Source organism: Verticillium dahliae, genomic scaffold (assembly GCF_000150675.1).
Source record: "Verticillium dahliae VdLs.17 supercont1.7 genomic scaffold, whole genome shotgun sequence".
NCBI classification, from domain to species: Eukaryota; Fungi; Ascomycota; class Sordariomycetes; order Glomerellales; family Plectosphaerellaceae; genus Verticillium; species Verticillium dahliae.
The window spans coordinates 1,331,348-1,346,734 of NW_009276917.1; the positions used below are offsets into that span (position 1 = coordinate 1,331,348).

Genomic DNA, 15,387 nt, shown 5'->3' on the forward strand with positions numbered 1-15,387 from the left:
CACTCGATCTAAACCTGTTCCACCTGTGACGCCCAGCCTTACCCCAGCGCCATGCACGGCGGCACGCGAACACTGCAGCCACGGCCAGCAGGAGGAAGACGAGCGTCGACGCGATGGAGATGACGCCCGTAAGCCCCGTGACGGTCGACACCTGGCAACCCAGCGGCCTCGTGCGCATCTCCCAGCGCTCCTCGCGATATGGGCATATGCCCTCGTCGTACGCCGGCGCCAGCAGCGGGATCGGGTACGAGTTTGGGACGCACGCCCACGTCTGGGACACTTGTCAGCCATGTGTTACCTTTTGCAATTAGTGGTGCTCGCGCTCACGAGGGGACACCAGCCGCACTGCGGCTCACTGAGGCACTTGTGGCACTCGGCGTTGCGCCAGCATCGGTAGAAGTGTTCACGGTCGCCTTCGCGGACGGTAAAGTTGTCGCGCAGCGCCTGCAAGTCGGTGGGGAGGGCAGTGCTTAGTGCATCCATTCGTTCCAATGTTCAGTTCGGCAGTTGATGCCTTCCTCGGGGATGGCGGGGATGTGGGCTTGCTCATCGTTGGTGGAGTGAGGTCTGCCGTGCCCGACGTTTCGGTCAGTCCTGTGGCTGGGTTGTGGCTGGGTTGTCACCAGCCACCAAGTCGACGTTCGGTGCAAGTCAGCTTGCATCGTTGGATGAAGTATGAGGAAGCTAGGTACCTTACAGAGGAAGGAATCTTACTGTTCGAGGAAAACTTGATAACAATGAATGCGAATTTCAGTTGCTATCGCTGGCGTCCTTGACATTCTACGTTTTGGAATGTCGCAAGTGAAGGTAATCTTGTACGGTGAGTTGGGCTACTTTGACTGCGCAGTCTTCACACCACAGATTCAACAACAACTGATGATGGTGGCACTTCCTGCCCTCACTACTTCGTATTCCCATTATTCTCTCTATAGGGGATCTGTCTGGGAAGGCCTCGTGAGTTTCGACGGACTGAAGATATCGTTTGATAATGATGATGCGGCATGAATCCATAATGCTATGTGTAGAAACACGAGTAACAGGATGCCAGAGCAAGTTTTTGGACGTCCCAATGCCCCGAGATTTTGGCTTGAACGAATGTTGATATTCTCCTTGATGAAATGTCTCAGACCGCTAACCAGCAACCATGGTATCGCCGTTCTCATTGCTAGGATGCTGCCTTTAACGCCACGGTTCGGGACACCTTCAAGTATCGATTTGCTGGGGAGCTGAATTAGTATTGCGAGTTCGTAGTTTTGCGTTGTAAATTGCATTCGTAGAGAGGTGGTCAGGCGATTACGGACAGAGTATTCCTAAGCATGATCATAGACGCCATGGATAGTTCTGCGAACTGCGTTTCACCCTTTACCGCCGTTAGAAATCTAAATACATGTCTCTTTCTCATGAGTTGATCGTTTATGCCTCGATACTAGCCCTGTGAACTGAATTTCCTCCTAGAAAAACACGGCGGCAGTCATGTTCTCATTCGGCAGACTGTATTGCGGGTTGTATCAACCGAAGCGCATTTATCTGGGAACTAAATCATCTTCTCGCCCAAGAAACCCAGTAAGTACCTTATCTAGGCGAGAATAGATTCCGAAAGCGCATGGGCACTCCGGCTGGCTCTGAGGTGCAGCCTTGTTTCGCGGGTCCGAGATTTGCAGAATGGTCTTCTTGGAAAGGTGAACAAATCAGTGCTCGAGGGATCGCATTCCGTGTGTCAACAATGACTGGATTGCTCACGGTCATGCACTGCAACCCAACCTCTTATCCAGAAATACATTCGAACGGTACCAAATCATCGATCAGCAATGGAGCGCATCGTCCCACCGGGAAGCGCCAAGATCTACCATCGTCTGTACCACAGATACAGAAAGAGAATGCACACTCCAAACCTAAAGCATCGAGATCCTGGGACCGCCCACCCAGGTCAGAAGACTCACAATCATGTTCTTCAGACATAGCAATTTACGAGGATGGACCTGGTATAATGAATCATAGCCGGCAAGTGCTCGTGCCTGTCAGACGCCGATATCATCCGGTCATCGGATGCCTGCTAAACAGGGAGGCAAGTCCCCGGTGGCGGCGATGGTCCAGGCCTCACACCTCCCTCTCATCTTCTCGGCCTTGATGGAGGAACATGCCTAGGCCGGCCGCTCGGTTGCGAACAACCAAGCGCAGCATTGCCTTCTGCCTACGCCCTCCCTCAGCTACAAGTACTGACCCGCTCATTTTGGTCCAGCCAGTCGGGCGGCAAAATTGCACAGCGCCCAGACTCGGTTCGGCCCACGGTCGGGCATTCAACGGCTTGAGCCATGTCTGGGCATGGGCAGCCAAGAAGGGCCAGGCTGGGCAGGCAAGTCATCTCTCCTCGTCCCGACGTGTTGGATGGGACAACAATCAACAGCTGAGCCCTTTGTGCATATGGCCCATGCCGATCATATCCACTGGAAATACCTTGGGACCGTACCAATATGCCCAGACGAGCACGCAGCTTGGCTTCACAAGCTTTGGCTGTGGGTCATGAACGAACGGGCCCTGGGGTATGCATCGTACTCGGAGAGCAGTCATGGCGTCTGTCTATTGATTGCAGTTCACAATCATTGCGAGCCTCCATGTGCAGGCTTTCTGTGAGCTCATATCTTAGGCATGTTCCAAGTAGAAAAAGAGTGCTGTATCTCATGTGATGCAACCTAGGACAGGGCTGATGCTGTGCCATGCAACCATAGCGAGGCACACATGCTTTTGTCAAGATGCTAGTCTCGTGTGACATACAACCCGAATTTCCCATGACTCTGGGCCTTGACTCGATCGCCGTGAAACGCCATATCATCGAACTTTGATCTGAAAGGCTTACATGGTGGTGTTGACGACGCGCCAGGCAGTTGCCGTCACCTGACCCAGCCTGAAGGAGCGAGCGGCTTGGGCAAGGCGCCAGGGAAGGCACAGTCCGGGTGTAATTGACAAAGTTTGCCCTGGTGGATTGGCTTGTACATTGTACCCCGAAAAAAAGTGCCCATTTTTCGGGCTGTTTATCCTCCCAGCCTAAATTCAACCCCAGTCACCCATCTGTGCCTCTTCCCTCCACGCGACATTACAGCACTCGAACTCAAACTTACACCCATCAATGTTCCTCTAGCGAGCATCACGGTTGATGGCCGAACGAGAGGCTGAAAGCAGGAAAAGGAAGAGAGACAGCTGCCAAAGCTGGTATCTCACCGAGGCCAACACGTCGTCAACACGCACCAAAGCATCCTTCTATGTGACCTAGGAACTTCGGCCCTCACTTCCTGCATTGTGCTTGTGGTGCTCGTGCCTTGCCTATGGCCACACCAGGGCAAGATCTTTGTTCAGTGGGCCCCGAGGCTCCTCCAGCGCACATGGGAGCTACCGAGACCGAGCAACGTCGGTCTGCAACAAGCAACGGCCAAGCAGTAGCCAAGGAAACACTTGCTGGAACCAAATTGGATGACCTCGGTTGCTCGACCTTGCGACTGGCCTGTGCTCCATTGAGGCATCCCATCAATGTTACGGGTCCTCTACTCACCAGCCCAGCATGGCTCTGTGAGGCCAAACGCGTATCATCAAGGGCAAATGAACCTAAATCTTGCTCGACTTGACCTGGGCAAAGAATATCCGGCTCCTCTTCTCCTGTCGGACCATCGCCGCCCCCCCAAGATCGCGCCAAGCTTGACAGGCCCAAATTCGGCGGCGGCACAGATTCGAATCATGGGATGACTCGTTCACTCTCTCTGCCCACCAATTTCGATCATTTGCCGAGTCTCGAATGCGTGCGTGCGCGCTAGGAAGAAAGACGATACCATCCGGCTGAATGCCAACGCCCAGCGGCATTACGAGCGCTTGGCGCCTCTCTCCCACCCTGGCGCTGAGCCCCCCACCTACAGGCAATGCCTTGTCGGCTCCTGTCGATGTGTGAATTTAGCCGTCTTCAGGCTAAATTGAAATCTGGGGCGGGGGGGCGTTAGTGGTGGAAGTGGAGAGCGAGCGCGCGGGTGGTCTGCCGTGTCAACGCAGGACTCGGTACAGGGCGTTTTGGCATGTCACCTGCACGCTCCTTTACCTGAATCAAGGATAGCCTGTCAATCCGTACGTACATGTACAGCTTTGCCGTCACTGAAGCAGACGATGACCTACAGTACAGCGAGGGGTGGTGTTAGGCGACTCGCCTGGACAGGCAACACCCGCCCAAAGCTCTAGAAGGAAGAAGCCTCTTCAGGCGGCCAGGACAATACCCAATAAGTTGGTCACGAAATGCGACACGCAACAGCATGGCAGCTGTGCCGTCTCAGCTCGTTTAGAGGGTGGGCCTCCAAAATCAATGGCCATGGCCCCTGGCAGCACTAGCTACTGAGGCACGATTGTTCTCTCGATCCACCATTCCATGGCAGGCCACTCTGAGTAGTGCATATGGCTCCGACCAACACCTTCGCCGCTGATATCGTCGAGGCCACCAGTCCGAAAGGCACAGGCTGCCTAACGTGCCGACAGTCCAGCTTGGCCGAATTACAACACATCACATGGTGTGTCTCGCGAAGTTTCTTGGAAACTTTCCGGGTTCTGAAAGGATACTTTGCACACGTTCAGGCCAGAGCAACGCCTACCTGGGCTGCCACATGGCACGTCGCCGATTCGCTCGACATGAGCCTACCAACGACTGGACTTGGCATTTCTCCTTCGGCTTCGGAAGGCGCCCCTTGAATGTGGTCACCTTAATGCCAAACAGGGGCTGCTTGTCTGCCACTTATCAAAGGCTGTCAGACGAACCACGGTTGGTTGCAACAAGCCTGAGCCAGGGCGCCAGTCATAAAGGCCAACTCGCAGGCCGTCCTCGGTGTTACTTCCCCGCAGAGACCCCCAGTCCCCGGACAAAATCCCCAGGACCTGTATACGTGGACACCCACTCTCTTCTTCACCCCACCAAATGGAGCCATCACACACCATGAAGAGGACTGTGTGGGTGTCTTGCACAGCAAGCAGAAAGCGGTCGCCAACGGCAATGCACGATGCGAAGTTGGTGCGGCAGCAGCACAGCAAACAGGCTCCGTCCTAATTCGGCATTGCTCCTTCTTCTCCCTCTCGTTTCTCGACCTCTCCGATGCTGTTCGTCGTACGAAGCCAAGGCAACTCCAAGAGAAACCCAAGAGATGGATCGACGTCCGTTGCCCCACGGCAAAGCAGCAAAGTGGACCATCCCCAGCATCAGTATCTCTTGGTCAAAATGCTTAGCCATCGCGTTTGATCCAAACCTGCCATAGACAAAATGGCTTGCGATGGCTGCAGTTCCAGCTTGACGGAGCCCCGAGTGTTTGGGCATGTGATGTCTTGCGAAGAAGTACGCGGATCCACGTCACATCGGGCGCTGGCTCCGTTGCCTCCGCTGTGGGCGTCTGTCTTGTTCTGGCGCACCTCAGGGGTGGTACAAGTTGCAATTGACACTCCGCATCGTGCTTCGGAGCACCCTCGCGTGGAGGTTTGGGGTCGGCTCGGACATCATTGGTCTCGTCTCACTTTCGCCCGCCCGGCCGCCGCCGCCGCTAGCCACCGCCGGCTCGCCCCCCCAGCGCCCCTGGCCTCTGCTCCTCTCACGGCACCAAGGTCACCCACCCCCATCCATGTCAGTGGCATCAGGCTCGTTCATCCTTTCGTTCGTTCATCGACGTCGACTTTTGCCGGATTATCGCCCAGCGCCCCAGCGCCCCAGCGCCCCAGGCCCCGTATTCTAGCCTTGCTGCCGGATGCCACCCCTGTTCCATGCAGGGTACTTGGCAAAGCTTACCCTCCTGCAGGTTAATTGAACATATTGTGGCAAGGTTGTCTCGCTCGATGGAGACCGCGTGCCATTCGTGTCCTGGATGGTGATCTGGGTTCGAAGGCCGGTCCGCATGCCCGTGCTCATGGCCTGCTCTCCCCCCCTGGCAGAACCTTTCTTCCCCTTCTCTGTATATCTAGACCTGGGGTCCCCGCCTCAACCTCACACTGACTCCTCTCTCCTCATCCTCATCCCTTCTCCTCATCCCCTCGCCCACACTTGCGAGAGGCCCATAGCTCAGCCTGCTCGCGGAAGAGGTACCCCCTCCGCATCGCCGACCAAAGACGTCTTGTTGTCTCTCCAGCACGCCAGGAGCAGTTGCCCAGCATGCAGCTCACCTACTTCAAGCAAGAGAAGCCCAACGGCCAGCAGACCGTGGCCCAGGAGGAAGCGCCCAAGTTTGAGCGCGTCGTCTGGCACAAGGACCCTGGCCTGCGGAAACTCTACTTCTACTGTGTCATTCTTTCCATCTCGTCTGCTGCCACAGGCTACGATGGGTAAGACTGCTCTGTCCTCGCTCTTTGATTGTGGGCCAGAAACAATGAGCACCCAGCTGACAGGTGTTGTTTCACAGCATGTTCTTCAACGGTGTCCAGAACTTCCAGTCCTGGAAGGACTTCTTCGGCAACCCAAAGGGCGCTGACCTCGGCCTTCTCGTCGCCCTGTACCAGATCGGTTCCGTCATCTCCATCCCCATGGTTCCCATCATCACCGACAACTGGGGCCGCAAGCTGTCCATCGTCATTGGCTTCATCCTCATGATTGTCGGTGCTGTCATGCAGGGTGCTTGCCAGAACTACGGCACCTTTGCCGGAGGCCGTGTTCTCCTCGGCTTCGGCAACTCGTTCTCCCAGATCGCCTCGCCCATGCTGCTGACGGAGATTGCCCACCCCCAGCACCGCGCGCGTCTCACGACCGTCTACAACTGCCTGTGGAACCTGGGTGCCCTCATTGTTGCCTGGACCACTTTTGGCACGGCCAACCTCAACAACGACTGGTCGTGGCGTATCCCCGCCATCCTGCAGGGTGCCCCCTCCTTGTTCCAGCTCTTCTTCCTGTGGTGGGTGCCCGAGTCGCCTCGTTTCCTCATCGCCAAGGAGCGCGACGACGAGGCCCTCGCCATTCTCGCCAAGTACCACGCCAACGGCAACGACCAGCACCCCACGGTTCAGTTTGAGTTCCGCGAGATTCGTGACACGATCCGCCTCGAGCAGGCCGCCAATACGAGCACCAAATACGTCGACTTCTTCAAGACCAAGGGTAACCGCTACCGTCTCATCGTCATCATCGCCCTCGGTATCTTCTCGCAGTGGTCCGGCAATGCCATCATTTCCAACTACACCTCTCTCCTGTATGGAAACGCTGGTATCTCTGACGAGACGGCCCGCCTGGGTCTCAACGCCGGCAACACGAGCATGTCCATGATTGTGTCCATCAGCTTCGCCCTCATGGTCGACAGGGTCGGCCGTCGTCCCATCTTCCTGCTGGCCACCGGTGGCATGTTCGGCACTCTCTGCGTATGGACCCTCACCTGCGGCCTCTACGAGCAGCACCGCGCGCCCGGCGCCAACATTGCCATGATCGTCTTCATCTGGGTCTTCTCGTTCTTCTACGCGACGGCCTGGTCTGGTCTCCTCATCGGTTACGCCGTCGAGATTCTGCCCTACTCGCTGCGTGCCAAGGGTCTCATGATCCTCAACATTGCCATCCAGGTCGCCCTCTGCCTCAACAACCAGGCCAACCCCGTGGCCATGGACCACTGGAAGGGCGAGGAGGGTACTGGCTACGGCGGCAACACGTGGATCCTGTACCTCATCTACGTCATCTGGGTCTTCTTCGAGCTGTGCTTCGTCTTCTACATGTTTGTCGAGACCCGCGGACCCACGCTCGAGGAGCTCGTCAAGGTCATTGACGGCCCTGACGCCCAGGTCGCCGACATAGACTTGGGCCACGTCGAGAAGGACACGGCCCTGGAGGCCGAGAAGCGCGAGGACGCCGGCGTCGAGCAGGTGCAGTACCACTCCAAGGTCTAGGGACAGACGGTTGTTGCTTGAGGCTCGCTCTATGTTCACTTTCTTCACGCCGGCCAAGGCGTCGCATGCTGCATGTCCAGGCCGCCACGGCCCAGGTCGCGCACGTGTCTCTCTTGCGCCCGTCGATGCGTTGGTCACCACGTCACGAATCGGGATTTAATGAGAACAACGGCCGGTTTTCCCCCCTCCAATCGAGGGGTGGAAAGGGGCCTGCCTAGGACTTTCGCTATTATTGATACCACGAATACAGAATCCTTCCGGATACGTGCTGCTCTCTTGACTTGCTGTGATTTTGTTTTCTACTGTCGCTGCCCTCGGCCTTTAGGGTGTGCAGTGCTGGTGTGTCACCGCAGTCGGCTAGGCCTCCTTGTCTCCCCCTCATCTCCCTTGGGGTTTGCCGATCTGTGGTGCGTCGAGGTGCGGAGTAAGCGCTGACGAGACAGAGTGGGAACGGGAAGGATTGCGGAGGGCCACCGCGACAGGGGTGATGAGGCATGGGTATGGACAGGGGGGGGCTCATCAAGCATGGGGGTGCGAGGGGAGAAGAGTACGATGTAGGTTGGCGGGCGGGCGGGGGATCTATCTCCCTGCACTTTATTTGCTACGGGGACGGCCTTTAGCTATTCGCTGCGCGGGAAAGTGGGCGTTCCTCGGAGCCATGGTTGTATATTCTACGGACGCATGTTCATCAACCAACCCCCTTGGAGAAAGCAGAGGGTTACGCAGCAGACGAGACGCGGCACCGGGAGAGAAGACTACAGGTCGGGTGGACGGGCGGCAGCTTGGGTGGTCGAGGACCTGTGGCGTCTCGGTGTTGTACTTGTACTATGTAGCCAAGACAAAGTAACGGGTAAACGGCGTTCGTCTCGTCGTCTTTCTGCGGTGGAGTCCTGTTGGGCCTGTTGTCTCTGTTTTCGCTGCCTTGGCTGCTTGTGATCTAGGTTTGCGGTTTCTTAGCCTCGGCGTGCTTTCTCCCGTCCCGCAGCGAAACTGGGCCCGTTTTTTGGTCGTCGTCAAGAGCCGAGCGGACGAGATACCATCCAGAGAGACATGGAGACTCGGCATTTTCGCTTGCTACGCCTTGATTCTTCGCAAACGTTAGTAGATGAATTGGACCGCAGCTCCACTACTCGGCAATAGCCTGCGGACTAGACTCGGGGGCCACCGTCTACATGTACCATGTACTGTACTGTAGTCTTTGCCGATGTCTCCCATCAAGCTTCCGCCAGACATCGTCATGCCCGACCCCGCGCCGCAACATGCAAACTTGAACAGATTCGACGAGCTCAGTGAGCTGCAACCCGCTCACGCGCTACTGTACACCCTCTCTCAGACGTCCGACTGACTCGCACCCGGCTCAACGGCCAGGCATCCGCCACAGCGCCACCCCTTGCGCCCGACTCGGCAGAGGCCACGCCTCCCGCGCGTCTGGCGCGTCTGCCACGCCGGTCGGCAAATCGCACCTCTCGGCGCTCCGGGGAGAGTACAGTGTCCGTTGCCATTGGCGCACGCGGTGATACCCGGAGCGCGCGACCGGCGTACCGGCGCCGAAACTGTCGCAGGTTCGCCGGCGCGGTTGGCCCCTTCTCGTTCGTCGTACCTTGTCATTGACAGTACCTGCGGAGCGCGCATGCTGTGGCCGGATGGGGCCTGATGACCGTCCCATGGCAGCGACATCACCCAAGTTCGTGGTAAACACCCCACCCCCTACTAGATGCTCAAGATGGACCCAAGATCAACAAGTGGAACGTGGCATCTCATCACCTCGCATGCTGCACTCCGCGCTGCTTCAGGCTGACAGGCATGGTCCTGAATGATCTATCACCAACATTGGCGTCGTGTTCCCACCCTAGCCGATGCAACTACTGCGCGGTCACCCCCGGTCCGCCATCCCTCGCCTGGCACTTTTAAGCTTCTTATAAGGCTGGGAACGTCCCTGCCATCGCTAGACCAACCCCTGATGTGCCACTTGCGACCGACGTGCCTGCGCCTTGCGCTTGCGTAGCTCTGCCCTCCGTCGCCGGGCCCGCGGTTCCGGCTCTTCCGGCTCTTCCGGCTCCGGCTCGTCGCCAAGCACCTCAAACGCCCTGAGGTCCGCCAAAAATCGCCGTATCCAAACTCCAGTCTTCTCCCGTATCCACGCGTCCACGTCATCATCGCACGCCGCAGAGGTTGCAATACGCAAGCCCCGGAGGACGTCCCGGTCGTCGAACCCGCCTCGGAAACTGGGTTGCGCTGAGCTCGTACTCTCGGCTGGAGTGTTAGTAGTCTCGTGGTGCGAAACACTCGCCGCTGACTGTGATTTCGTGTCCGATAGCACGTCGGCGCCGGAAGCACTGATAGTTCGAGCTCTCCCTTCCGGCTTTGTTTCTGTGCCTTGAAAAGATGTAGCCTTAGGGGACAATGTACCCCGAGGGTTAGATATCTCCGGATCCGCGTGAGAGAGAATTTCGTTTTCTTTTCCTTCACCACCGAGGGTGTCCTTCTGTACTGGGTCCAGCGTCGCCGCAACTGCATCTCCCTCCTTTTGTAGCGTTTCCAAAGCATCTAAAAGCGCCGTCTCAAGTGAGGATGCATTGTCGACTCCATGTGCCCACATGGGTGGTATCTCCGGCACGGACACGCCGGATTCAGCACATTTAGCAACAATGCTGGCTTTCGTTGACCCTATAGTTGGCGCGGGAGGTGACGGAGGGGGGTGGACGGGCTCCTTAGGCTGAGGCGCTCGACCGCTGAAGATTGCGGACGGCCGCGGCTGGGCTTGCTGCATGTCGCGATGCTTCTTGGCCAGTTCAAGCTTCTCGCGGGCTTTTCGTTCCGGCTGTCGAGCCGATATTCTGAGCGACTGGCCAGGTCTTCCTCTAGGGCCAGCAGCTGAAGCCTTTGCATTTTTCGATATCCCATCTGAAGGAACTCCGGGGACAGCAGGCTCTTCAGTGATTGTCGCAGGCCGCCCAACCGCAGATGTCCTGACATTTGTAGATGCAGGTATTTCCGCTTCGGATAGTCTGTGCTCGATGGTAGCAGCCTTCTCGGCTTGTCCCGCCGGTTGATGCAGCGTACTTTTATGTCCATGTGGTTGTTGAGGCTTTCGTAGACCTTTGAGCGCCGAGTAGTCTACAGGCGGTGGTCTGGAGTGCCGAGTATGACTTTGGCGCAGCCCTGTGGGTTTTCTAGGATTGACACTCTGAGTATGATTGGTCTGCGTGGGAAATTTGACTGTCGGCTTGTTTATGAAATCTGGTACTGGTGCGGTCCCGTCTTGTAACGTGAGATCTGATTGCCGTACATGTCGTACATCATGCCGGTGGTGCTTCGACTGCGTAGGGCCAGTATTCTCACGCTGGCCTTGTCGCAGAGCTTTTCTGGGCGTCTCTAGCGACCTTTGAGGAATTGGTGTGCTACCAGCAGTTGATGTCTGCTCGTTCCGAAAGCATGGCAGGCGACAAATTTTGGATGTCGATCTATCCTTGGACGGCGGGACCTGATCAAGCTATGTGAGGTCCTGTGGTTTGCTTGGATCCGTAAAGATAATCTCCGTGTCGTGACTCGAGTAAGACGAGCTGGATGAGCTGGCGCGTGTCGGCAGTTCTTTGTAAACGCCATCCAGGTGAAACGCGCCGAGCTCATCCTCGCTGCGAACATTGGGAGATTCCCGAGGCTTGGAGGGTCTGTGATCGCCAAAGACGAGCGCTTCGAGGGGAGCTCGCGGTGCTTTCTTTCGGCCTGGAGAGCGTTCTTGTTGTTGTTTAGATGTCACAGCCAACCCGGCACTTTGGAACTCCGCCTGATATGGAAGTAATGCAGATACCGTGTGGTATGAAATTGCTGATTGTGGTGTAGGTGTGAAGACAGGGACCCTACCTGCAACGCCTCTGCGCGTAGCGAAAGTCTCAAGCTGCTGCGTGAACTGGTCAAGAGCTTTGCATTGGCTGGAAGTTCGTGATGGGGGCAATGGGCCTGAAGATATAGATATGGCTTCAAGAGGCGATATGAGGGATGAGATGTGGCTTTGCTGAGAAAGGCTGCGACGAACGGCATCCCACAGTTTAGGGTCGACCTCCTGAGAAGACCCGGCACGGACGGGCGAGGCTTGACCCCGTGCTTTGGAGGAACCAGGGCCCAAGAATGCGGCTTGATGAGCGCTGTTCGGAAGCCCTCCCTGCGATATGACTGTCTGCGTTGCCGAGTCCCGACGCAACGTTGGTAGCCTCTGGCTCGACATCGGCCTCCGGACCGACGACATCGGCCTTGGTTTGAGGAACCGACTAGAGGTTCGACCTGGGTTGCGTGGAGGAACAGGTGGAGCATACTGAGATTTCTGGCCTGAGAAGTGCATTTTCGGCTTTTGAGGGTACGTCGCAAGGTCAACAGTCGGCCTTGCTACTGATTCAGTCTTGTGGGGGGCAGAAATGGGATATTGTGGGCGCGCCTCGTTCGTCAGGTACCTGCGCAGGCGCATGTCCTGTCGTCTTCTCTTCGCAGCGAACGCGGCATCAATGGATGCAGGATGGACGTTCTCGAGCCTTCGGTAGACAGACACGTGCAGTGGTGGCGACACGCGGCCGGTGGGCAGGCGGACGCGGCTCCGTCTGTTGGCGCGGATGACGAGGCGTTGCTGGCGGCGGAGGTCTTCGAGGGAGGAGCTAAGAGGATGGTGATAGACGTCGCGGGCCGCCTGGTGGGCAAGGCCTGTTGCGGACTGGGGTATCTCTGGGGAAAGACAACTGCTGCCGGCAAAGCATAGGTGGCAGTTAAGCATGGTCCATACTCCAAGAAGTGATGCGGGTGGTGGTGATAGCGGCGTGGGATTGTTCTGACAGGAGTTTCGAGAGCGATGAGGTTCGGAGGGCAGCATTGAGTTGAGGGGAGGAGAATGCGAAGGTCCATTATCTACCTACCTACCTACCCTGGGTAAGGTACCTGAGGTAAGGTAGATAGGTACCTAGGTAGGTAGGTAAGGTAGGTATGAGAGAGGCGAGGACATGGTTGGAAAGTAGGGCTGAGAAAAGAGGGAGGTGCGTCCGGTGTCCCAAAGGTCCTGCCTGTGAAAGTCGAGACCATGGCAAGAGCCATCGGTACCAGGGAGCGAAAACAGAGAAGTAAAGAAAGAGCATCCAATAATACAGAGATACAAGTCGCACAAGGTGCAGCGAGACGATCACAACTGCCCGTTATCGAATGTCCTTGATGCCGGGGGACGAGTAGACTTCAACCTGGCGACGGCCCTTCCTCAGCAGGAACTCGATGGCAGCAAAATCGCGCTTGTCGACGGCGAGGTGCTTCTGGAACTCGGCGCGGGCAAAAGACTGAAAGTGCTGCTTCTTGTCCTGGGGATCTGTCAGTCGCAGAAGCTCATGAGAGAGAGAGAAGCGTCAGTGAGAGTCAGGTCCAACCTCGGGTTTGCTGCGGATGCCGCGCAGGCATTGCCGGTAGAGCGAGAGGACCTCGCGCTGGAGGCCTGAGAGGCCCCTCTTTGAAACGGCCATGCTGTTAGATGACTGGTTGATGGTGTGTGTCGATGAAGACGAGCGGAGGTTGTGGTGTCTGGTCAATTTGTCGTCGGATATCTGTGTACCTCACGGCAGCAAAATCCCTGGGCGCAGAAAGATTCAATTCAATGGTGATGTCAGCCACAACGCGTCTGGCGCTCGACGGAGCTCCATCGGCACTCGGGGGAGCTCCAAGACGAGCTAAACCGCTTCGGGCGCCGGTCCTGGGGTAGCATCACGCAATGACACTGCTCTGCATCTGTGTCTGATCGCAACTCGTGGTCTCTTCTATTTTTCCCCATTCTCATCATCTCGAGGTCAATTCATCTTGAACCTTATTTGTCTGCTGAAAATCAACTTGTCAGAGTACTCGACAAATTCTTCCGACGCCCGCCATGCCCGCCTTTTCTGTAAGTGGGCCCGTATCACCATCCATGGGCTTATCGCCTCAATGGGATCAGGAACATGAAGGATGACACCGCCAGGCTGACGCAGAAGCATCTAGCGACTGGTCCGTTTCCTGGCCAAGGACGGAATCACGTACTACGGCGATGCCATCCTGCCTGCTGGCGTCAAGGACATTTCCAAGGCCAAACAGGCGCGGGTTGTGACGGGTGACATCTTTGGACAGCACAATGTCACCGACAAGGTGGCCGACATCCGGTTGCTGCTGGCGCCCCTCGCGCCGGAGCACGTCCGGACGGTGCGGTGTCTGGGTCTGAACTACGCCAACCATGCCAAGGAGTCCAACATGGCCATTCCGACGTACCCCATCCTCTTTGTGCGTGTTTCCTTTGTGCCCCCCCTTTCCACATGCTCTCCTGACCCCGGACATAGTACAAACCCGCAACGGCCCTGACCGGTCCCTCGGACCCCATCACCATACCGCCCATCGCCCAGACCGGCAGCACGCTCGACTACGAGTGCGAGCTCGTCATCGTCATCGGCAAGCAGGCGACTGACGTCTCCGAGGAAGACGCCCTCGACTACGTGCTCGGCTACGCCGTCGGCAACGACGTTTCGCACCGCGACTGGCAGATCAAGCGCGGCGGCGGCCAGTGGTCTCTCGGCAAGGGATACGACGGATGGGCGCCGTGGGGCCCGGGCATCGTGACGGGCGCCGCCATCGGCGACGCGCAGAGGCTGCGCATCTCAACCAAGGTCAACGGGCAGACGGTGCAGAATCAGACGACGGCGGATATGATCTTTGGCATTCGAAAGGCCATCTCGCTGCTGAGTCAGGGGACGACGCTCGTGCCGGGCGATGTCATTTTCACGGGAACGTAAGTTGCTGCTGCCCACGTCCTGCCCTGTGGAGCAGGAGAAGAAGAAGACCAAGCTGATCGAAACAGTCCGGAGGGCGTTGGCATGGGCCGCAAGCCGCAGGTGTGGCTGAAAGATGGCGATGTAGTTGAGGTCGGCCTGGAGAATGTCGGTGTCTGCACGAATAAGGTTGAATTTGGACAGGTCAAGACAAAGGCTAGGATCTAGGGCCGCTTTCGACGGACGCAGAGCTTCGGTAGGACTCGGAGTGTTGATGATAGACGAATGAATGCAACTCTCGATGGCTGACTGCCGTGGCTTAAGGTACCTGGTATTGTGAGTGCACTGCCAGAGCTGGTACCACGCTTCGGCAAGTGGAAGTAAGAGCAAGGCATGCAGGTGCAACTTGCCTGCCCATCTTACCTTACCTGCCCTCCAGGTACCTGCCGATGCTAGCTTGGCTAGGTAGGCAGGCAGGAGGTAGGACAGCACCCAAGGACATTAGCAGAAGAGGAAAGTGGATCTAGCGGGTGCAGCTCAGCCCCCTATCTGGTGCCTAGCCTGCGCCCCCCAGGCACCTTCCCAAGCCTCCCCCTCCACTCTAGGCTCTCTGGCGGGCGTGCCTTGCCTCGCTGTGACCCTCGGGCTGTAGGGACCTGCCTCACCCCACTTTACGCTCACCCAGTTAGGCTCCCAACCGCTGTCCTACACCATCATACCGCCACTTCGGTTCATTGCCTCAACACCATGACAGCCATCCCTCGTGACGCAT

General features: G+C 57.2%; 5 protein-coding genes across 5 annotated transcripts; 2 read left to right on the forward strand and 3 right to left on the reverse strand.

Moving 5' to 3' along the window:
- Positions 1 to 8: 8 nt before the first annotated feature.
- VDAG_04512 (uncharacterized protein) lies at positions 9 to 483 on the reverse strand (the record flags this gene model as incomplete). Its single annotated transcript, XM_009650959.1, has 3 exons — positions 9 to 23; positions 83 to 271; positions 328 to 483. 3 exons carry the CDS (start codon positions 481 to 483, stop codon positions 9 to 11), a joined length of 360 nt encoding a protein of 119 aa, XP_009649254.1.
- A 5,671-nt stretch (positions 484 to 6,154) lies between these two features.
- Positions 6,155 to 7,860, forward strand: VDAG_04513 (hexose transporter protein; the record flags this gene model as incomplete). Its single annotated transcript, XM_009650960.1, has 2 exons — positions 6,155 to 6,324; positions 6,402 to 7,860. 2 exons carry the CDS (start codon positions 6,155 to 6,157, stop codon positions 7,858 to 7,860), a joined length of 1,629 nt encoding a protein of 542 aa, XP_009649255.1.
- Positions 7,861 to 11,091: 3,231 nt separating this feature from the next.
- On the reverse strand, positions 11,092 to 12,622 carry VDAG_04514 (uncharacterized protein; the record flags this gene model as incomplete). The annotated part of the gene is made up of 2 exons (XM_009650961.1): positions 11,092 to 11,179; positions 12,174 to 12,622. The coding sequence occupies 2 exons, from the start codon at positions 12,620 to 12,622 to the stop codon at positions 11,092 to 11,094; spliced, it is 537 nt and encodes a 178-aa protein (XP_009649256.1).
- Positions 12,623 to 13,034: 412 nt separating this feature from the next.
- Positions 13,035 to 13,349, reverse strand: VDAG_04515 (uncharacterized protein; the record flags this gene model as incomplete). Its single annotated transcript, XM_009650962.1, has 2 exons — positions 13,035 to 13,190; positions 13,257 to 13,349. The coding sequence occupies 2 exons, from the start codon at positions 13,347 to 13,349 to the stop codon at positions 13,035 to 13,037; spliced, it is 249 nt and encodes an 82-aa protein (XP_009649257.1).
- A 398-nt stretch (positions 13,350 to 13,747) lies between these two features.
- Positions 13,748 to 14,843, forward strand: VDAG_04516 (fumarylacetoacetate hydrolase domain-containing protein 2A; the record flags this gene model as incomplete). Its single annotated transcript, XM_009650963.1, has 4 exons — positions 13,748 to 13,762; positions 13,858 to 14,133; positions 14,190 to 14,635; positions 14,705 to 14,843. The coding sequence occupies 4 exons, from the start codon at positions 13,748 to 13,750 to the stop codon at positions 14,841 to 14,843; spliced, it is 876 nt and encodes a 291-aa protein (XP_009649258.1).
- Between the last annotated feature and the right edge of the window lie 544 nt (positions 14,844 to 15,387).